The sequence below is a fragment of the Geotrypetes seraphini genome, chromosome 5, assembly GCF_902459505.1.
Source record: "Geotrypetes seraphini chromosome 5, aGeoSer1.1, whole genome shotgun sequence".
NCBI lineage: Eukaryota > Metazoa > Chordata > Amphibia > Gymnophiona > Dermophiidae > Geotrypetes > Geotrypetes seraphini.
In genome coordinates, this window is record NC_047088.1 from 271360729 (window position 1) to 271383217 (window position 22489).

General features: G+C 44.7%; 1 protein-coding gene across 8 annotated transcripts in view; it reads left to right on the top strand.

Moving 5' to 3' along the window:
* SLC4A3 (solute carrier family 4 member 3) overlaps positions 1-22489 on the top strand; it is a 198634-nt gene that overhangs the window by 20900 nt on the left and 155245 nt on the right. For 6 of the 8 annotated variants that reach the window (XM_033945913.1, XM_033945916.1, XM_033945911.1 and 3 more), the window contains exons 1-3: positions 3768-4010; positions 9895-10093; positions 14752-14891. In XM_033945913.1, coding sequence (XP_033801804.1) covers positions 9931-10093; positions 14752-14891 — 303 coding nt within the window. In that variant the 5' untranslated portion in view covers positions 3768-4010; positions 9895-9930. Of the gene's footprint in view, positions 1-3767; positions 4389-9894; positions 10094-14751; positions 14892-22489 lie in introns of those variants that run through there. The other 2 variants (XM_033945912.1, XM_033945918.1) reach the window with 2 other exon arrangements.

Sequence of the window (22489 nt, forward strand, 5' to 3'; positions counted from 1 at the left end):
TTGTAATGGTCTGACCAGAGGGTGGGTTGCCAGGACCCGTTTGAGATGTGAATTTTTTGTGTGTTTTGGTTTGGAGGTGAGTAAGCTGCTATATCAAGTTGATGACCTTTTTATTTTTTAAGGGTGTAGAGTGGGTAGGTGGGGTTTAGGTAGGAACTGGTCGTATTATATAGGTTTTATGTATTTTTTTGAAAAGTAGGGTTTTAGTATCTTTCTTGAAGGTTTTGTAGTCGGTGTTTTTGTAGTTTTGTAGTTCTGAAGGTTTTGTAGTACTTATAAACTGCATAATCATAAGTTCAATGCGGTGAACAAAAGATTAAAAATAACATAACCTAAGGATGATTTAATTTAGTTCTGTAAATATTTTGAAAAAAGATGAGTTTTCAATTGAATTCTAAAGTGCTTGTAGGAGCAAGCACTACGCAACAGTGGCCTAAATTCCCTGTCATAGAAAGCAGCCTGAAATGCTAGTGTATGTTTCAAGGATTTCTTGCTCTTACACCCTTGAGCAGATGGAAAATTAAACAATGTATGTGATTCTCTCCTATGTTTATGGAATGCTGTGAGAAATCTATTGGTCATATAGTTTGGAGCAATACCATTTGTAACCAAGACAACCCAGCTTAAACCAAACACGCGCCTCCACTGGAAGCCAATGCCACTCATGGTAGAAAGGAGTCACGTGATCATATTTCTTTAGACCATAAATTAATTTGACCCCCCCCCCCTGTATTTTGACTCAGTCTAAGCCTAGCAATCTCTTTCTTGGTACATGTCAAATAGGCAATGTTACAATAGTCAAAGAGACTTAGAAGTAACGACTGAACTAAAAGTTTAAAGGCCGGAAACTCAAAATATGATTTTATGGTATGCAGCTTCCACAATGTATAATAACCCTTTTGCACCACAGCATCTACTTGCTTTTTCATGCTCAATCTTTATAAATGATCTAGACATTGGTATGACGAGTGAGGTGATTAAATTTGCGGACGATACAAAGTTTTTCAGAGTAGTGAAGACACAGGAGAATTGCAAAGATCTGCAACGTGACATAATCAGGCTTGAGGAATGGGCATCAACATGGCAGATGAGGTTTAACGTGAATAAATGTAAAGTGATGCATGTAGGTAACAAAAATCTTATGCACAAATACAGGATGTCCGGGGCGGTACTTGGAGAGACCTCCCAGGAAAGAGACTTGGGAGTTTTGATCGACAAGTCGATGAAGCCGTCCTTGTAATGTGCGGCGGCGGCAAAAAGAGCGAACAGAATGCTAGGAATGATAAAGAAGGGGATCACAAACTGAACAAGCTGAAATCGATAGGATTAGGAGACACTCTAACTACATGGGTTGGGGATTGGCTGAGCGGTAGACTTCAGAAGGTGGTGGTGAACGGTACCCCATCCGAAGCATCGGACGTGATCAGTGGAGTGCCGCAGGGCTCGGTCCTGGGCCCGATTCTATTTAACTTATTCATAAGAGATATGACACAAGGACTTAGAGGAAGGGTATCACTGTTCGCTGACGACGCCAAACTTTGCAACAGCTTATCACCTGATAATATGACACACGACCTACTGCTGCTGGAACAATGGTCAAAAACTTGGCAGCTAGGCTTCAATGCTAAAAAATGCAAGATAATGCACTTGGGCAAGAGAAACCCACGTAGAACTTATGTACTAAATGGTGAGACCTTGGTTAGGACCACGGCGGAATGCGACCTAGGGGTGATCATTAGTGAGGACATGAAGGTTGCCAATCAAGTGGAGAAGGCTTCCTCCAGGGCAAGACAAATGATGGGGTGTATCTGCAGAGGTTTCGTCAGCAGGAGACCTGAAGTTATGGTGCCGTTGTACAGAGCCATGGTGAGGCCTCACTTGGAGTACTGTGTTCAGTTTTGGAGACCACACTACCGAAAGGACGTGCTGAGGATCGAGTCGGTTCAGCGAACGGCCACCAGGATGGTCTTGGGGCTCAAGGATCTCACGTATGAAGAAAGATTTAAAAAATTGCGGCTGTACTCACTTGAGGAAAGAAGAGAACGGGGAGATATGATTGAAACATATAAGTACATCACGGGACACGTCGAGTCAGAAGATGATATCTTCTGGCTCATGGGACTCTCGACCACCAGAGCGCATCCGCTGAAAATCAGGGGAGGGAAGTTTCATGGCGACTCCAGGAAGTACTTCTTCACCGAAAGAGTAGTGGATCATTGGAACAGACTCCCACTCCAGGTGATAAAGGCCAGCAGCGTGACGGATTTTAAGAGAAAATGGGATACGCATGTGGAATTTTAAGGGAGTAAATTCAGGGGAGGGGATACTTGAAATGGGCAGACTTGGTGGGCTATAGCCCTTTTCTGCTGCTTTTTTCTATGTTTCTAAACAGATCGGAGGTTATCATGCCGCTGTACCGGGCCCTGGTGCACCCTCACCTGGAGTACTGCGTCCAGCATTGGTCACCGTACATGAAGAAGGACATGATGCTACTTGAAAGGGTCCAGAGAAGGGCGACTAAGATGGTTAAGGGGCTGGAGGAGTTGCCGTATAGTGAAAGATTAGAGAAACTGGGCCTTTTCTCCCTTGAACAGAGGAGATTGAGAGGGGACATGATCGAAAAATTCAAAGAACTGAAGGGAATAGACTTAGTAGATAAGGACAGGTTGTTCACCCTCTCCAAGGTAGGGAGAACGAGAGGACACTCTCTAAAATTGAAAGGGGATAGATTCCGTACGAACGTAAGGAAGTTCTTCTTCACCCAGAGAGTGGTAGAAAACTGGAAGGCTTTTCCGGAGTCTGTCATAGGGGAAAACACCCTTCAGGGATTCAAGACAAAGTTAGACAAGTTCCTGCTGAACCAGAACATACGCAGGTAAGGCTAGTCCCAGTTAGGGCACTGGTGTTTGACCAAGGGCCGCCACGTGAGCGGACTGCTGGGCACGATGGACCACTGGTCTGACCCAACGGCGGCATGTTCTTATGAATGTCGCATTAAAAAGTCCCAGGTACACATCTCATCATAACCTGCAAATATTGTATGGTGAGCCCTCCAAAACCCACTCAGCATTTACTAAACCCACCTGTACACCACAACAATAGCCCTGATGATGACTGCAGGTGTCATCTTAATGTAGATACAGAAATGGCTCCTCTCTGTCTTAGACAGATGGAAATAGACAGTTCTTTCTCCCCCCCCCCCCCTTACTGTGTCTCAATGTTCTCAACAGGGGGGAGGGGGCAAGGGAAGAAATTCTGCTCCCATTCTGCAATGTTCTCTGCTGTTTCATATGAGAGGGGGGGGGGGGGGAAAACTTCTCCTGCTCCTCAGCGCCCTCTGCTGTCCCATGCTGAGAGATCGAGGACAACTGCTCCTGCTCCTGCTCCTCAGCGCCCTCTGCTGTCCCATGCTGAGAGATCGAGGACAACTGCTCCTGCTCCTCAGCGCCCTCTGCTGTCCCACACTTTTTCAGTGGCTGTATGTTTCATTTCTCAGAGAGCAGAGTTCAGTGCAGCCCCTGAACCGTGTCCACTTTCTGCTATTTTACTTTGCTGTTGCGGAAGGAACTCATGCAAAGAGTGAGCAGCTGAAGGAAGTTGAATTGGGAGAGAACCCCAGCTTTTGTCTGGCTGGCTCTGACCTTTCACTTGTGTTCTTATTTTAAAGCCTTTGTGTTAGGGCCAAGAGAAGGTTCGGCTGTTCTATAAATAGAAATCTGGCTTGCTGCTGCTGCTGTGCCTCTAATGATATCAGATCGAGCCAAACGTCATGGAAAGACAGACCTGCACCCCCAGGACGTGGAGTGGACCATCCAGCATTGATGTTTTCACTTGCTGCAGAAGGAGACACTTAGGGCACTGAAGAGAACAGCTTTTGACCACAACACAGGCAGCCTGTGCCCTGCACAAATCCTGTTACTTCTCTCTATAGGAATCTTTTTGGGGAAAGCTTGCATCCTGAAAACTAAACAGCTCTTCTGGGTCCGAAAAGCCGAACATTTCTGCGGAGGGTATGTGAAGCAGAATGGACAAACAGTGGTCTTTGGAAAGGGTCTTAGTTACATGGCATTGATGGCTGCTGCTCATTGAAGTTACTCTGAGTGTGACTTGGTGCAAATGACTGCTTCTCTATGGAGTGGGTGTGAGTGTTGCACCGTACTTGTAAATGCTGCTCTTTGGAGGGAGTATGAATGTTAAAATGGTACTGACAGATTCTGCCCTTTGAAGCTGATGCATTATACAACGCTAACGGGATGCATCACACAGCACTGATGAGTATTGCTCTATGGAATGGGTATCATTGATATACAACATGGAGTTGTGAATGTTACATGGCACTGACGACACACTGCTCTTTAATATTGACTGACACCACTTTTTAAGTTGAGGTGAGTGTTACACCTTCCTGAAGAGCAGCATTCATCAGTGCTGTGTAAGAGTTATACAGTACTGATGAATGCTGCCCTTTAGGCAGGAGTGAGTGTTACATAGCTCTGATGAATGCTGCTTTCTAGGTAGAAATGAGTTACACAGCATTGATGAGTGCTGCTCTTTAGATAGGAGTGAGTGTTACCCAGCACTGGCTGCGTGTGTGTCACACAGAACTGATGAATGCTGCTCTTTAGGTAAGAGTGAGTGTTACACAGCACTGGCTGCATGTGTGTCACACAGAACTGGCGAATGCTGCCCTCTAGGTAGAAATGAGAGTTATACAGCACTGATGAATGCAGCCTTTCAGGTAGAAGGAAGAGTTGCACAGCACTGATGAATGCTGCTCTTTAGGTAAGAGTGAGTGTTACACAGCACTGGCTGCATGTGTGTCACACAGAACTGGCGAATGCTGCCCTCTAGGTAGAAATGAGAGTTATACAGCACTGATGAATGCAGCCTTTCAGGTAGAAGGAAGAGTTGCACAGCACTAATGAATGCTGCTCTTTAGGTAAGAGTGAGTGTTACACAGCACTGGCTGCATGTGTGTCACACAGAACTGGCGAATGCTGCCCTCTAGGTAGAAATGAGAGTTATACAGCACTGATGAATGCAGCCTTTCAGGTAGAAGGAAGAGTTGCACAGCACTGATGAATGCTGCCTTTCAGGTAGAAGGAAGAGTTATACAGTACTGATGAATGCTGCCCTTTAGGCAGGAGTGAGTGTTACATAGCTCTGATGAATGCTGCTCTCTAGGTAGAAATGAGTTAGGTAGGAGTGAGTGTTACCCAGCACTGGCTGCGTGTGTGTCACACAGATCTGACGAATGCTGCTCTCTAGATAGAAACGAGAGTTACACAGCACTGACGAATGCTGCTCTTCAGGTAGGAATGAGAGTTACACAGCACTGGCTGCATGTGTGTCACACAGAACTGGCGAATGCTGCCCTCTAGGTAGAAATGAGAGTTATACAGCACTGATGAATGCTGCCTTTCAGGTAGAAGGAAGAATTGCACAGCACTGATGAATGCTGCTCTTTAGGTAAGAGTGAGTGTTACACAACACTGGCTGCATGTGTGTCACACAGAACTGGCGAATGCTGCCCTCTAGGTAGAAATGAGAGTTATACAGCACTGATGAATGCTGCCTTTCAGGTAGAAGGAAGAATTGCACAGCACTGATGAATGCTGCTCTTTAGGTAAGAGTGAGTGTTACACAGCACTGGCTGCGTGTGTGTCACACAGAACTGACGAATGCTACCCTCTAGGTAGAAATGAGAGTTATACAGCACTGATGAATGCTGCCTTTCAGGTAGAAGGAAGAGTTATACAGTACTAATGAATGCTGCCCTTTAGGCAGGAGTGAGTGTTACATAGCTCTGATGAATGCTGCTCTCTAGGTAGAAATGAGTTAGGTAGGAGTAAGTGTTACCCAGCACTGGCTGCGTGTGTGTCACACAGATCTGACGAATGCTGCTCTCTAGATAGAAACGAGAGTTACACAGCACTGACGAATGCTGCTCTTCAGGTAGGAATGAGAGTTACACAGCACTGGCTGCATGTGTGTCACACAGAACTGGCGAATGCTGCCCTCTAGGTAGAAATGAGAGTTATACAGCACTGATGAATGCTGCCTTTCAGGTAGAAGGAAGAATTGCACAGCACTGATGAATGCTGCTCTTTAGGTAAGAGTGAGTGTTACACAACACTGGCTGCATGTGTGTCACACAGAACTGGCGAATGCTGCCCTCTAGGTAGAAATGAGAGTTATACAGCACTGATGAATGCTGCCTTTCAGGTAGAAGGAAGAATTGCACAGCACTGATGAATGCTGCTCTTTAGGTAAGAGTGAGTGTTACACAGCACTGGCTGCATGTGTGTCACACAGAACTGGCAAATGCTGCCCTCTAGGTAGAAATGAGAGTTACACAGCACTGACGAATGCTGCCCTTCAGGTAAGAGTGAGTGTTACATAACACTGGCTGTGTGTGTGTCACACAGAACTGGCGAATGCTGCCCTCTAGGTAGAAATGAGAGTTATACAGCACTGATGAATGCTGCCTTTCAGGTAGAAGGAAGAGTTGCACAGCACTGATGAATGCTGCTCTTTAGGTAAGAGTGAGTGTTACACAGCACTGGCTGCATGTGTGTCACACAGAACTGACGAATGCTGCCCTCTAATTGATGAAAAATTCACTTATCATGATCATATTTCTCTTACTGTTAAAAACTGTTTTTTTAAATTACGCCGTATTAGATCAATATCCAAATTTCTGACTCCTAAATCAATCACAATACTAATTCATTCATTAGTAATATCGAAACTCGATTACTGCAATTCTCTCTTTCTTAACATATCATTGAAAGAAAAAAGGAGATTACAATTGATTCAAAATACTGCAATAAAGTTAATATACAATGCAAAGAAATATGATCATGTTTCTCCGCTGTTGATAGATTCTCATTGGCTACTTATTAGTCATAGAATCACATTTAAAATAATCCTACTTATCTTTAAAACTTTAGCATGCGGCGAACCCCAATTCATATCTAGACTCTTGATACCTTATAATACACAACGCTCACTTCGTTCCTCCAACCAGAATCTTCTCTCAGTTCCTTCCCTGAAAATCATTGGTACAAGAAGGGCCGATATTTTTTCCGTGACAGGCCCCCTATGGTGGAATGCCCTTCCCCAATATATTCGTAATGAAAAAGATATTTTAATATTTAAAAAACTTTTAAAATCTTATTTATTTAGAGATGCTTTTAATGTTTAAAGCATAGTATATTTATAAATGCTGAGGTTATTACTCCCCTTTACCTATTGTCATTTCCTTCATTCTACCCCAAACAAAAATTGTAACTTTTATCTTTTCCTTCCCAACTATGTTTGTTCAAGTTAAATGTTTTTATTGTTAAATTGCTAATCCCTTTTTACTTTATTTTTGTTATGTACATCGCTTAGTGATTATAATAGGCGATTAATCAAATTTTGTTAATAAACTTGATAAACTTGAAACTCTAGGTAGAAATGAGAGTTATACAGCACTGATGAATGCTGCCTTTCAGGTAGAAGGAAGAGTTGCACAGCACTGATGAATGTTGCTCTTTAGGTAAGAGTGAGTGTTACACAGCACTGGCTGCATGTGTGTCACACAGAACTGGCGAATGCTGCCCTCTAGGTAGAAATGAGAGTTATACAGCACTGATGAATGCTGCCTTTCAGGTAGAAGGAAGAGTTGCACAGCACTGATGAATGTTGCTCTTTAGGTAAGAGTGAGTGTTACACAGCACTGGCTGCATGTGTGTCACACAGAACTGGCGAATGCTGCCCTCTAGGTAGAAATGAGAGTTATACAACACTGATGAATGCTGCCTTTCAGGTAGAAGGAAGAGTTGCACAGCACTGATGAATGCTGCTCTTTAGGTAAGAGTGAGTGTTACACAGCACTGGCTGCGTGTGTGTCACACAGAAGTGACGAATGCTGCCCTCTAGATAGAATGAGAGTTACACAGCACTGACGAATGCTGCCCTTCAGGTTGGAGTGACTGTTACATAGCACTGACGAATGCTGCCCTTCAGGTAGAAGGGAGAGCTGCACAGCACAGACGAATGCTGCTCTGTAGGTAGGCGTGAGTGTTGCACAGCACTGATGAATGCTGCTCTGTAGGTAGGCGTGAGTGTTGCACAGCACTGATGAATGCTGCTCTTTAAGTAGGAGTGAGGTACACAGCACTGACGAATGCTACTCTGTAGGTAGGCGTGAGTGTTGCACAGCACTAGTGAATGCTGTCCTTTAGGTAGGAGTGAGTGTTACATAGCACTGGCTGTGTGTGTGTCACACAGAACTGATGAATGCTGCCCTCTAGGTAAAAATGAGAGTTACACAGCACTGACGAATGCTGCCTTTCAGGTAGGAGTGAGTGTTACACAGCACTGACGAATGCTGCCCTTCAGGTAGGAGTGAGTGTTACACAGTACTGACGAATGCTGCCCTTCAGGTAGAAGGGAGAGTTGCACAGCACAGATGAATGCTGCTCTGCAGGTAGGCGTCAGTGTTGCACAGCACAGACGAATGCTGCTCTGTAGGTAGGCGTGAGTGTTGCACAGCACAGACGAATGCTGCTCTGTAGGTAGGCGTGAGTGTTGCACAGCACAGACGAATGCTGCTCTGTAGGTAGGCGTGAGAGTTACACAGCACTGACGAATGCTGCTTTGTAGAAAGGCGTGAGTGTTGCACAGCACTGATGAATGCTGTTCTTTAGGTAGGAGTGAGTGTTACATAGCACTGGCTGTGTGTGTGTCACACAGAACTGATGAATGCTGCCCTCTAGGTAGAAATGAGAGTTACACAGCACTGACGAATGCTGCCCTTCAGGTAAGAGTGAGTGTTACATAGCACTGGCTGTGTGTGTGTCACACAGAACTGACGAATGCTGCCCTCTAGGTAGAAATGAGAGTTACACAGCACTGACGAATGCTGCCCTTCAGGTAAGAGTGAGTGTTACATAGCACTGGCTGTGTGTGTGTCACACAGAACTGACGAATGCTGCCCTCTAGGTAGAAATGAGAGTTACCCAGCACTGATGAATGCTGCCCTTCAGGTAGGAGTGAGTGATACATAGCACTGGCTGTGTGTGTGTCACACAGAACTGACGAATGCTGCCCTCTAGGTAGAAATGAGAGTTACCCAGCACTGATGAATGCTGCCCTTCAGGTAGGAGTGAGTGATACATAGCACTGGCTGTGTGTGTGTCACACAGAACTGACGAATGCTGCCCTCTAGGTAGAAATGAGAGTTACACAGCACTGATGAATGCTGCCCTTCAGGTAGGAGTGAGTGTTACATAGCACTGACGAATGCTGCCCTTCAGGTAGAAGGGAGAGTTGCACAGCACAGACGAATGCTGCTCTGTAGTCTAGGCTTGAGTGTTGCACAGCACTGACGAATACTGCTCTGTAGGTAGGCGTGAGTGTTGCACAGCACTGACGAATGCTGCTCTGTAGGTAGGCGTGAGTATTGCACAGCACAGACGAATGCTGCTCTGTAGGTAGGCGTGAGTGTTGCACAGCACAGACAAATGCTGCTCTGTAGGTAGGCGTGAGTATTGCACAGCACTGATGAATGCTGCTCTCTAGGTAGAAATGAGAGTTACACAGCACCAACGAATGCTGCTCTTCAAGTAGGCGTGAGTGTTGCACAGCACTGACGAATGCTGCTCTTCAAGTAGGCGTGAGTGTTTGAAAGCACTGATGAATGCTGCTCTTTAAGTAGGAGTGAGAGATGCACAGCACTGACTGAGTTTTATACAGCATTGACGAATGCTGCTTTCTGGGTAGCTGTGACTGGCACTCCTTGTACGTGCATTGAGATGTGAGTATTTGAACAAGAGTGCTGACAGGCCCTGACTAATGCCTGCATACTTTCAAGATTTCTTTCTTCACCTTTTTACAACTTGTCAGTTCTTCTGCCTTTGAGACATTGATGCCTAGGGTGTGATGTGGATTATTCCAGAAGAAGGAGATGAAAGCACATCTCACATTTGCTGCACTATGGACACTCTGGCCTATGAAGACTTTGAAGAGTTTGCTCTGGATTTCGAAGATTACGATCTTTGGGAAGTCATTAAGAGCCATCTGGGCCATGAAGGGGACCCGTCCTGTAAGTACAGTCTCCTGTATCAGTGAGCTACAGTCTAGGCTCCAGAGGAGCTTTTCAGTTAAGGGGTGTAATACCAAGTTTTGGGGGAGTGTTTTTCCAGTTTCTGTTGTATTCAGCAACATTTAAAGCATAGCCTGGGACAAAGTTCTTTTGAATAAAGCAAGAGACCCGTCATGACCAATGAGACTTGTAAACTCGTCCAGACCTGGAAGAGGGCAACAACTTTGTCCTGGGTCCTGAAGGCTGTGGGATTTGCCAGAATGACCTACCTTGTTTAGATTAGACACTAAACAGGATCTGGGGGCAGTTTTCACTAATTTAGATGGAAAGATTAGATGGCAAATGCCCGTGGACTGCTGGGCTTGGCTATATGATCAGAAAACAGACTAATCACACGTCTGAAAACCCTCCTATTCAACCGCAGAGTCCACATGCCTCTCCGTGAACCTATCCTCATCTTATTCTAGATGCATCAGACTCTCCTACCTGTCGACAGAGCCTGTCCCGACCCCTTCCTTTTTTTCTTTCTCCTCGCACAAGCTCCCCCCTGCCCTGCTCTCTGTAAGTCGCCTAGAGCCTGAATAGGTATGAGCGATACACAAATGGAAGATTAGATTAGATTAGACATTTGCACAAAACTCTGGAAACTTTGCACCTGTGTTAAAGACAAAGGTACATCCATTTCAAGCTGCCATTCGCACATGCTTGTTCAATGCTGTTAAAAGCCATTTGATTTTTCTGTGTTCATCAAAGTGCAAAGTCCACAGTAGCTTTGCTTTGAAAATTGCCACTGATGCAAAGTAGTCAGAGATTTGAAACGTCAATACATGTGTTATTTTCTGAATCCCCTCCCTCAAACCCTGCCGTATCCATCGGACCTCCCACCCCTCAGCTACTTTTAGCTGCATCTCAGAAAATTCTCCTCTGCATTTGGTGGTTGCATTGACCGTAGTCAGTTGAAATTATATGGATGAATCTGCTGTTAGAATTCACTGCTGCCTGACTCTGTCCAGTTTCTCAAGCTGAGTCATAGAAACAGATTAGAAATATGATGGCAGTTAAAGGCCAAATTCTGCCCATTCGTAGCATCCACTATCTCCTCCTCTCCCTAAGAGATCTCATGTGCCTTTCTCATGCTTTGAGTTCAGGCACAGTCTGTCTCCACCACCTCTACTGGAAGACTATTCCATACATCAACCACTCTTTCTATAAAAAAAGTACTGTATATACTTGAATATAAGCCGACCCAAACATAAACCGAGGTGATCTTTTCCCCCAAAAAAAGGAGGAAAAAAGGTTGACTTGAATATAAACTGGGTGGTGTCGCAACCCACGGGCTCCTGAAACGCGCAGCGAGCCTGGGTCATAGCGACCGATTACTATTCCTAGCGCATTCCCTCCAACTAGGGAATCCTTCAGGTGCCTAGGCATCAGCCTAGGGTGAAAACCAATAGGTAAAAGGTCCACAGTGAAAGCAGGCAAGGAAACCACACACACTCTAAAAGGTTCAACAATAAAGTTAGACTTTTATTCCTGACCCTGAGTCAGGTTGCTCTGAGGTTCTTAGTAGGCTGTAATATTTTCCAATACATTGGTGCAAAAAGTAAACATACAATGCTGGGCCAACCTGGCCACACTGGGTTCATCACAGTCAGAATGACCCTTATTTCCAACATCAAAAGACAAAACAAAGAAGCACAAAAAAGAACCAAAACTATGGCTGGACTTCAGTTTCTACAGCTCAGTCCTCTTCACCAGCCTTAATGGGTCAAGATAAGTTCAGCCATGCTCTCTGTCCTGGGCAAGAGCAGTAAGGAAACATACACATAGTTCTGGTTGTATGGCAATAAACTTTTCATAAGCCAAAAGTAAACTGTTAAAGCTGGAGGACTCTGACACTGGCTGACTGCAGTCGAGGAACTTATACAAACGGAGCTCCTCAGTGTCTAACGTTCCCTGCAGTACCTTATCAGTGGTTAATTAGTCTCCAGCTGTGTGGAGAGGAGCGTAAGGAACAGGGCTCCCTAATTAAATGTTCTAGCAGTTTACAGCAACAACACTATAACCAAAAATGCTTCAGAGGTTAGCTTTCAAAGACAGAAAATTCTGCTGTACACAAAATAAGCTTAGTCTCAGGATTTCATCAAGCAAAACAAACAGGAAAGAAAAAAATAACAAAAATCCTTCCCACCTCTCGGCTTGTGTCCATAACTTCTAACCTCTCACTAGGTTCCCTGGCCAAACCAATATCCATCAGTTCACAACCTTCCAACTGGTTCTTAATGGTGGGTTCAGACTCTTCTGAAAGATCCACCATCTCCCACTCTTCTCCCAGCTCCTCAGCATTCAGCCTGGGAGAGAAATCATGCTGCCTTTCAGGAACATGTTCCCAGCATCTCTGCTCCTCCCCTTCTCCAGGTCTCAGCTGCCTTGTTTTAGCAGGCTCCAATTCGCCCCTCCCTGCTCTGAAGAGGGGGGAAGGGAGAAAGCTCCCTCTGCAGCTGTGTCTGCTTATGTGACAGCTTCCTGCTATTACTCTGGCTTTCTTGGAGCTGTAGTTTCCTGGCTCCTGAGTTCTTTTGTGAGCTAATAGCAGGCTTGCTAGAATAACCTGCAATTGTCTTGGACTCTCTCTGGCAGTCCCTGTCTGGCTCATCAATGTCAGTACAAGGGAAGTCAGCGCTTTCATAATCGGCAGAGCCAACCTGGTCAGCTCTCCTGCATAGGGGTTGACTGCTCTTTCTAGTTAAACCTGAGACAAAGCTAGCAGGAGAGCTAGATTTGTCACAGTGGTTAATATTCAAGTGCCCTGCCCTGCCAGGTTCTGCACTCAGCCCCCCCCTCCCTCCCTCCCTCCCAGGCTCTGCACCCTGTCCCCCCTTCCTTCCCTGCTCTGCCAAGCTCTATACCCTGTCCCCCTCCCTCCCTGTCCTGCCAGGCTGTGTACCCTGTCCTCTCATCCTCCTTCCTTCCTGATGCCTTGCAGGCCTCCACCAGGCCTGCTGTAAGACTTGGTAGTCCAGCGCTGGGCCGGGACAGGAGGGACCCAATCCACCTCCTGTCCCAGCTGACTGTTAAAACATTTACCTCCTTCCTGCTTTCTCGGGATACCTTTAAAATACCTGGTGGTCCAGCGGTGAACTGGAGCAGGAGCGGTCTTCCCTTTGGTATGGGAGCATATTTCCTCCTTTCATTCAGACAAGCAGGTGCATAAGAACATAAGAATAGCCTTACTGGGTCAGAGATGAATGGTTCATCAAGCCCAGTAGCTCATCCTCACAGTGGCTAATCCAGGTCATTAGCACCTGGCAAAACCCCAAGCATCACATTAAAATTCAGTAAAACAAACTGATAATTTTAAAGCATAGTACCACTTGGATATTTTAGTGTTTCTTTCCAAATAAAGCTCAAGACAACTTCCAAGATAGTTTTCACAAAGAATTAGTAGTGAGTGCTGGGGTTCAGCTTTTGGAGGGAAGGAAAAAAGAAAATTTTGCCTGGAGGGGATGCAGACTGATTGGAGATGGAGTCTGTCCAGCTGTAGGTGGGGTGAGATGGATGAGTGGATTCTGGACCACTCCCACTGCATCCCAGAATGCACTGGGAAGGAGGCCTAGGACTCCGATAGGCCCAGGTGCCTAAGGTCCCTCCTTTGGGAGGGCTCTTAGACATCTGAGCCAATCGGAGCCTTAGGCCTCTCCCTGATGCATCCTAGAATGCACCAAGAAGGGGAAAGCCCACCATTTTGGAGTGGCGGGCCGGCCGGAGGTGTGAGCATACCTCCAGCCAGACATTCAACTGAAAGGTACCGGGAGTGCCCTGAAAGGCAGGGTGGGGGGGCCTAAGCCTTGGGGGAGGGTGTCAGGCGTAAGTTGGGGTTCAGGGGGATTCAATGGGTAGTGCAGGAAGTAATGGGCATCCCTCCTGCCTGGCTTACTTTGGAGGGAGAGTTCCAGGGCAGGAGGGAGTGAGCATCCTTCTTGCCTGGCTTACTTGCAGGTGGGGGTTTGGGGGTCCGGGGGGAGGGAGTGGGCATCCCTCCTGCCGGCTGACTTCGTGGGGGGGTTCGTGGGTTCCTGCGGGATGGAGAGGGCATCCATCCTGCTGGCTGACTTCATGGTAGGTGAGGGGCAATTTCCTGCTACAGCTGCTTAGCTGATCGCAGCAGAGAAATTTTCTTGCCATGATCAGTTTGGCGACCGCATCTGAAATGTTCATGCATCTATCGTGGCTCTAGGGAGATGCCTAGGGCTGGTTAAGCTTGCTCAAGGGCACTTCTGAGTGAAACCATGCCTACGCATCCAGCCTTGGGCGAGCTTAAGTGTCCTGATGCATCGCCCTAAGTGTAAGTGGTCTGCCTCGGGGTTTGTTTGTTTTTTTAGAAAACATGCATCCCGATTGGCTGGTTAAACAGCAGTAGAATGCCTACCGCTGCCTAAAATCAGGATGTCATTTATAGAATTTGTGTTATAGTATATTTGTGCCTGACTATTACTTTCCTGTATCCACCAGCCCCTCTCCCTCTCAAGTAACAGGGAGTTGAGTGTGAACTTCACAAAACTTTACCCTAAAATTGTGAGGTAGCCTGTGACTGTCAGCCTGTGAGATGAGGTCTCGTTACCCAACTCCTCTAAAGGGTTAATGTGTTTTACTCACAGGTCACCGCTTTGAAAATAACCCTGGGCTCAGGAGACACCTTGTGAAGAAAGCATCCCGAAATCGGATCACTAGAAGCAGCCAAAAGATGGTGGTTCCCTCATCCATGAAGAAAAAGAAAGCCGACAGAAGGCCTCATGAGGTAAAGCAGAAAGGCCTCCATCAGCCTCCGTTAGGTTTTATAGAACAATTGGTGACAGAGAGTCACGTCAAGAGCTATTTGTAGGAGTAAAATGGCGGAATAAAAGTCACTAATGTAATGTAATGTAATCCTGGGGGTGATTTTCCAAAGGTGGCCTAAGATTAAGTGTTAAAATGCTGGGCCATAAGCGTGAACTCTCTGTTGGCATGCACGTGTAATTGCAGCTGTAGAATGCCAGAGTATGGTCTGTGAGACTTTACTGGACCATGCCGAAGGCTCTTGTAACTACTCAGTGTGAAAGTGCTGGCTATGCCCCTGGCCCGCTCATGCCCTTCAGAGACACACTAGTGTTAGATAGCGCCAATTAACTCCAATCATTAGTTGTTAAACACCTATTTGCACAAATAAGTTATCCTTGCAAGTGCCAGAATTCTACATCCTGGGTGTAAAATCTTGCACACTGGCTGGATCCAAGATGGCGTCGAGGACAGACGCTAGGCGCGGAGCTCTCCACTAGCGCCATTCTTGTAACCCTCTTCTCCTTTACCTTCGCGGCTGTGCGCTACCCGATTGTGTGCTGGTTGTGAACTGCTTGACGCGGGGGTTTGTTACTGGCCTTTTTTTTTATTCTTCGGGTGCTGTGCCGCACTGCTGGACCAGGCATGAGACCGGCACCCAAGTATATAGGGAAGAGGAAAAGAACCTCCAGTGACCAGGACCTCCAAGAACTTGATACAGATGATGCTGGATAGAAGAATTGCCAGCCAAGTGAGGGAGACTCCCTCAACTTTGGAAGGAATGCTGAATTTTGTGGCAAACCTCAGTGATGATCAGGTTTCCCTTAGCCCGATCCAGGGGCGAATTCCTCTCCAACCCGGAAGAAGAAGCCCTGAAGAGAAAGTGGCAAATCAGTTTACCCAAGAGGAAGATTTACTGTTGAGCCCTGGAGGAGAAGTAGAGGAGGGAGAATTCCCTGCTGGAGCCCAGACATCGGCATTCAAACCAGAGGCTTTTGGAGAGTTGATTAAGTCTGCAGTAGTAAATTTAGAGGAACTGTGGAGGGCTATTGTAGTCATAGACTCCAACCTCAAAAAGGCAATGACTATGGGAAGGGCTGATTATGCCTCTGTCAGCTCTCAGGTAGCTGTCCATGAGAAAATGTTTATATTTATTTGTTTATTCATTTGAAAATAATATCAAGCATTACACTTGTTAAGGAAATACGAAGAAAAGATTTTTTTAACAAAAAGAAATAATGACAAGAGAGTAACAATAGAACTTCTTCTTAGACCCCAAATAAGACCGTGGGGGAAAGTCCACCTAAAGGGACTTTAAATTAAAACAACAAGAAACAATAACCAAAAAAAGGCTTTTCATGTCTAGAAAGCTCCTAAGATGTTCTGGAACAAAAAAAGTATATTTTGTCCCCAAGTATTTAATGAGGCATTTACAAGGGTAAACCAATTGGAAAGTGGCTCCAAGATCTTTCACTTCTTGCCTCAATTTTCTCCTTTCTTGTGTCTCTTTATTAACGTCAGGATAAATCCAAATACGCTGTCCCATAAAAGAAGCTTGAGCTTTACGAAAATAAAGCTTCAATACAGCATTAAGATGAAATGAGCAAGGTAGCTCTTTCCTCAATCTTTGTAGTGGATGTTTCCAGGATTTCTGAGGTTTGAGGTAAAGGTCCTTGATTTACTGCTGGTGTTTTACTCCCTAATTTCTTAATAGGACCAGGTAAATAATAAATCTTATTCAAAGGAGGAATTTGAACCAAATAGTTCTTGAACAATTCAACAGAAGAAATTTCTACCATCCTTGGGAAATTTAACAGTCTCAAGTTCAATCGTCTGTTATAATTTTCTAATTGCTGGAGAGGAGTTCTAGCGGTAAAATCCAGCAGGGTCTGTCGCAGGGGTGTAGAAGTTCCGGCCAGTGAGGGAACAGACCAAACTAAGCCCTTCCTTTTGGTATGCGGCATTTTGTTGAGGAAAAAAGGTCAGAGACTCGCCAGCAACATGCTAGTTACGCCGCCATCTTGGACCGCCCCCTTAGAGCCATCGTCCATGAGAAAATGTTAAAAGAACAAGGAGAGGATATAAAGAGACATGAAGAACAGATTAATCAAATAAAAACTGTAGAAACAGAGATTGTCAAAGAAAGATCTTTTATTCAAAATAAATTGGAATATATGGAAAATAAGCAGAGAAGAAATAACGTAAGGTTGCTAAATTTTCCTAAATCTCCAATATCTACAGTCGAAATGGTTCAGAAATACCTGAAGGAAATTTTGATGATTCCACAGGAAAACCTACTACCCATTACCGGGGCTCAGTACATATCTTTCGGGAACAAACATGATAGTTCTACTCCTATTGAAGTAGTAGCAGCGGAAAAAGGTGGAATGAATGTAACAAACGTTTTGGAGAACTCTCTAGAAGTAATAACGGAAAGATCTACTGTTAGTGACATTTGCCCTGGAGTTTGACAGAGATTTAATTTTTCAAACTTACTTTAGACATATGAATGATATATTTTTTTGGTTCGACAATTCAAATATTTCCAGATATATCTCAAGTGACACAGAAGAGGAGAAAATATTTCCTGCTTTATAAATCCAGGGTTTTGGCGCTGGGTGCATCCTTTATTTTGAAATTTGTTGTGAAATGCTGTGTTTAACTACAGGGGAACAATTTTCTATTTTTTTGAACCAAAACAATTGTTGGAATTTATATTGGCCAAAGAAGGGGTGGGGGAGTGATGATTGGTCCAATAGCTCTTCCTGCAGTTTAATCTACCAGCTATTGGGGGTTTTCTTTAATTTTCTTAAGATTGATCTCTTCCAGAGTCAATTTGTTAATTCTTTTGGTGGTCCACGGCACACAAAATCCTTCTCCAGCACTAAAGCTCAAAAGAGTCAATCTTGTTTCTGTAGTGTCCAGCTTTTGCATCTGTAATTGACCACTGAGAAAATGAGTACGTAGACAAGTCTGATCTTGTTGGAGTACTATTTCCTTCCTTTGAATACTTTGTCAAGAGCCTTCATTGAAGAGCGACACAGTGCTATTCTGCAAAGTATTTCTTCCCTGCTAGTTGTTTCTTTGCCCGGGGATTGAAATCCTTTACAACTTCTATTCTGTCACCTTCAAGCTCATAATCGTCATCATTTTCCTTGTTCGTGATCTTCGTCTTGTTTATGTTCAGTTCTAATTCCATATTATGACTTTCGGCTTTGACTTTTCTCAGTAGATACATGTCTTCTTTGCTGCTGGTGATGAGCATTGTATCATCTGCATAGCGCAGGTTGTTTATATTTCGGCCACCAACTTTGAAACCAATGTTCTCTTCTTCCAAATTTGCTTTTCTGAAGATGGCTTCACGGTAAAGGTTGAACAGATGCATCCTTGCCTGATGCCACATTTTATTGGAAACCAGTCAGTGTTGCCATATTCTGTTCTCACTGCAGCATCTTGATTTTCGTAGAGGCTCTTTATCAGCTGAGATATGTGTTTGGATATTCCCATTTGTGCTAGAGTTCTCCATAGTGTATCATGATTTCTACATAGTCAAAAGCTTTGCTGTAGTCAATGAAAGTATAGGGGCTTTTGGTATTCTTTACTCTTCTACAGTATACATCTAACATTGGCAATAATGTTTGTTTATTTATTTAAGGTTATTTATATACTGCCTATCAAGGATATCTAAGTGATTTAAAATCAGGTACTCAGCCCTTAGAAGATCATCCCATGGTCCAGGAAGCCAAAACACTCTCGACGACACCATCCATGTAGCCATGCATTCATCTCCAGGATGCGAGCTTCTCTGCCCTGGCCTTTACCCTCCACAGCGAGGATGGACGAGAATATCATCTGTGCACCTGACTGCTTCACCTTCTCTCCCAGAGCCACAAAGTCACTTTTGAATCATTTGCAGGGGTACCTGACAGTATCGTTAGTACCAATGTGGATGACCAGCATCGGATAGTAGTCATCTGCGCATAGTAGTAGTAGTAGTCTTTGCAAGCTCTCCATCTGTCCCAGTGGGCTCACAATCTATCTAAGGTACCTGGGGCAATGGAGGATTAAGCGCAGGATTTGAACTCACAACCCCAGGGTGCGGAGGCTGTAGCTTAAACCACTAGGCCACTCCTTCCTCCATCTTTTCTGAAACTAGCCTGAACTTCAGGTTGTTCTTGCTCAATGTATGTTTGAAGCCTTCGTTGTATTATTTTCAGCAGTATTTGGCTTGCGTGTGAAATTAATGCAATTGTCCTTGGCATTACCTTTCTTCAGTGACCTTCTCCAGTCGGTTGGCCATGTTTTTTCCTTCCAAATTTGTTGACAGTCGAGTTAGGGCCATGATAGCACCTTCTAATCTAATCAGGATTTCTTAATCACACTTATCCAGTACATATTCAAGGTGATTTACAAGATAAGAGGTCCATGTAGCATCACATTATAGAGGAAGATTACATTGTTGAAAGACGGGAAGGAGTTACATCATGTTGTGGATGATGGTTACATTGACATGGAGAGAGGGCAGAGTCGCTGAACTGAAAGGAATTTGTTAAACAGGTACATTTTTAGTCTTTGATTAATTTAATTGTAATACCATCAATACCAGATGACTTGTTTTTCATTGAAACATGATGGCAGATAAAGGCCAAATGGCCCATCTAGTCTGCCCATCCGCAGTAACCATTATCTCTTTCTCTCTCAGAGATCCCACGTGCCTATCCCAGGCCCTTTTGAATTCAGACACAGTCTCTGTCTCCACCCTCCTCTTCTGGGAGACTGTTCCATGCATCTACCACCCTTTCTGTAAAAAAGTATTTCCTTAGATCATTCTGGAGCCTATCACCTCTTAATTTCATCCTATGCCCTCTCGTTGCAGAGTTTCCTTTCAAATGAAAGAGACTCCACTCATGCGCATTTACATTACGTAGGTATTTAAACGTCTCAAGAACAAAAACAGTAATAACAAATAATTCAAAATTCTAAGAAAAAATGTTATTTGCCAAGTGGTGGAAGTACCCATTGAAAACCATTTACTCAAAAGTGGAGAAAAGGCCTCAACCATCAATAATATGCAGACAGCAACCCAATGAGTTTTTAAGCCGTTCTTATTCTGTATTATGGGCAAAAAACTCCACTATTCACAAAATGTCATTCCCCAAGCCACTAGGTTTGCCACCGCCATCGGGGAACAGGCCCCAAAGCCACCGTTGCCCCAAGCTCTCCCTGCAGAAGTGTCGCACTGACCAGCATTCCGCTCCCCGATGCCAATTCTGACATTGGAGAGGAAGTTCCGGGCCAGCCAGACAACAGCAACTAATGGAGCATACTTATTTGGACACTTGAGTACTGTACACATCTTTACACAATTGACATCTGTCAAGTCCCATGTACTGAAAATATGCTTTGGCTAGGGCAGTGCTTCTCAACATGCGATACATGTAACCTTAGAGGTATGCGAACACTGGCCGCCACCACCAAGGATATTGCCTGTCCGCTCGCCCCCCTCTGCCGAAGCCAGGGATCCCCCTTCCTACCTGCCCCCCTCCACCGAAGTTGACCCAGAAGACTTCCCTCCGATGTTGGAGCTATGGGAGGAAATCCTTCGGGGCAGCAGGGGATCCCAGTTACCTCCTTCCTGCCTTCATTGGCACTTGTTGGAAGAACACGTCGGTGGCTCTTTCACGCTGCATGTAGCTGACTCAGAATGACAGGGAAACATCTCACCACTGTGCACAGGGAAAAGAAACATAATAATATAATTTATTTATATACCACAAAGCCGTGAAGTTCTGTGCAGTTTACATCATTTAAAATACAAAAGAAATTGAAGAAAAATTAGAAAGTTAAAACCAATGACTTATCTAATCTAATCTTCTATTTGTGAGTCACACATACCTATACAGGCTCAAGGCGACAGATCAAAAAGGAAGGGAAGAGGAGTAGGGGAAGGAGTGGACACAGCGGCGACGACCAACAAATTGGAATCACTATGGGTTAAAATACCGGGAAGGAATGGGCCCGAGATAAAAATGGGCCTGTACTATCATCCACCTGGGCAAACCGAAGCAAACGATGAAGAAATGAAAGCCTAGATGAGGCGAGAATGCAAAAACAGTAACACGATTGTTATGGGAGACTTCAACTATCCCGGGATAGACTGGAGTCTTTGAAACTCAAAATGCGCTAGGGAGACCGGATCCCTGAAGGCTATACAGGACTGCTTCATGGAGCAGCTTGTCAGAGAACCAACGAGAGGAAATGCCACCCTGGACCTAATCCTCAATGGGTTAAGAGGACCTGCAAAGGAAGTGGAAGTAGTGGGACCATTGGGAAACAGCAATCACAATATGATCAAGTTCAAAGTTGAAGTAGGAATATCGAAGGGGAAGAGAACCACAGCGATAACTTTTAACTTCAAGAAAGGAAACTATGAAGTGATGAGAACAGAACAAGAGACCAAAAAATGTACTTATCTTCACTGATGACAATTAACTGCGTCCAATATCATGATGTTCCACAGCAGTGAGGTGAAGATAAGTAACTGTATTTCCAACAAGGCTCTTGTTTTGCCAACCAGTGGCTGCATCATGGAAAATTCCACGACAAGCTCTCGTTCTTTCCAGCTCCGTCCACAATTGGTATCAAAATGGCTCCTGGATTAAAGACTCCGTATTCCATGACGTCACTTCCACAGGAAACCATGCAAAACAAAAACCAAAATCAGAAAAACGCACACCATTCTATTTTCTGATTAAGTGATTAAGGCCCTTAGGCCAAATGGTATCCAAAAAGAAAATCGATCTCTGTTCACTCTGGTACAGCTTTTCTAAGCACTAAGTCCAGTATGACCCCATCTCGTGTCAATTGTTGGAACAGTTCTCCATGTAGAGAATCCATGATCTCTCTACTTCTAGGATACCCCAATCAACATCCGGCATGTTAAAATCACCTATTAGCAAGACTTCCCCTTTTTTAGATTTATTCTGAATGTCTACTAGTAAATCTCTATCTACTTCTTCCATCTGTGAAGGAGGCCTGTATATCACACCAATGTAAATATGTTCACCATTCTCTCTTTCCAAATTGATCCACAGTGCCTTTTCCTTGCCCTGCAGATCCTGCAATTGTGTGGCTTTAATATGTTCTTTAACATATAATGCTACTCTTCCTTCTTTTCTTCCTACCCTGTCTTTCCTGAACAGATTATAGCCCAGTATAGAAACATAGAAACATAGAAGATGATGGCAGAAAAGGGCTACAGCCCATCAAGTCTGCCCACTCTGCTTACCCACCCCCTGTCTATGCCCTAATGACCCAATTTCCTTATCTTGACCCTTGTAGGGATCCCATATGGGTATCCCATTTATTCTTAAAGTCTGGCACGCTGTCTGCCTCGATCACCTGCACTGGAAGCTTGTTCCAATGATCAACTACTCTCTCTGTGAAGAAATACTTTCTGGTGTCGCCATGAAATTTTCCGCCCCTGAGTTTGAGTGGGTGCCCTCTTGTGGCTGAGGGTCCCTTGAGAAAGAAAATATCATCTTCCACTTCGACACGTCCCGTGAGGTACTTAAATGTTTC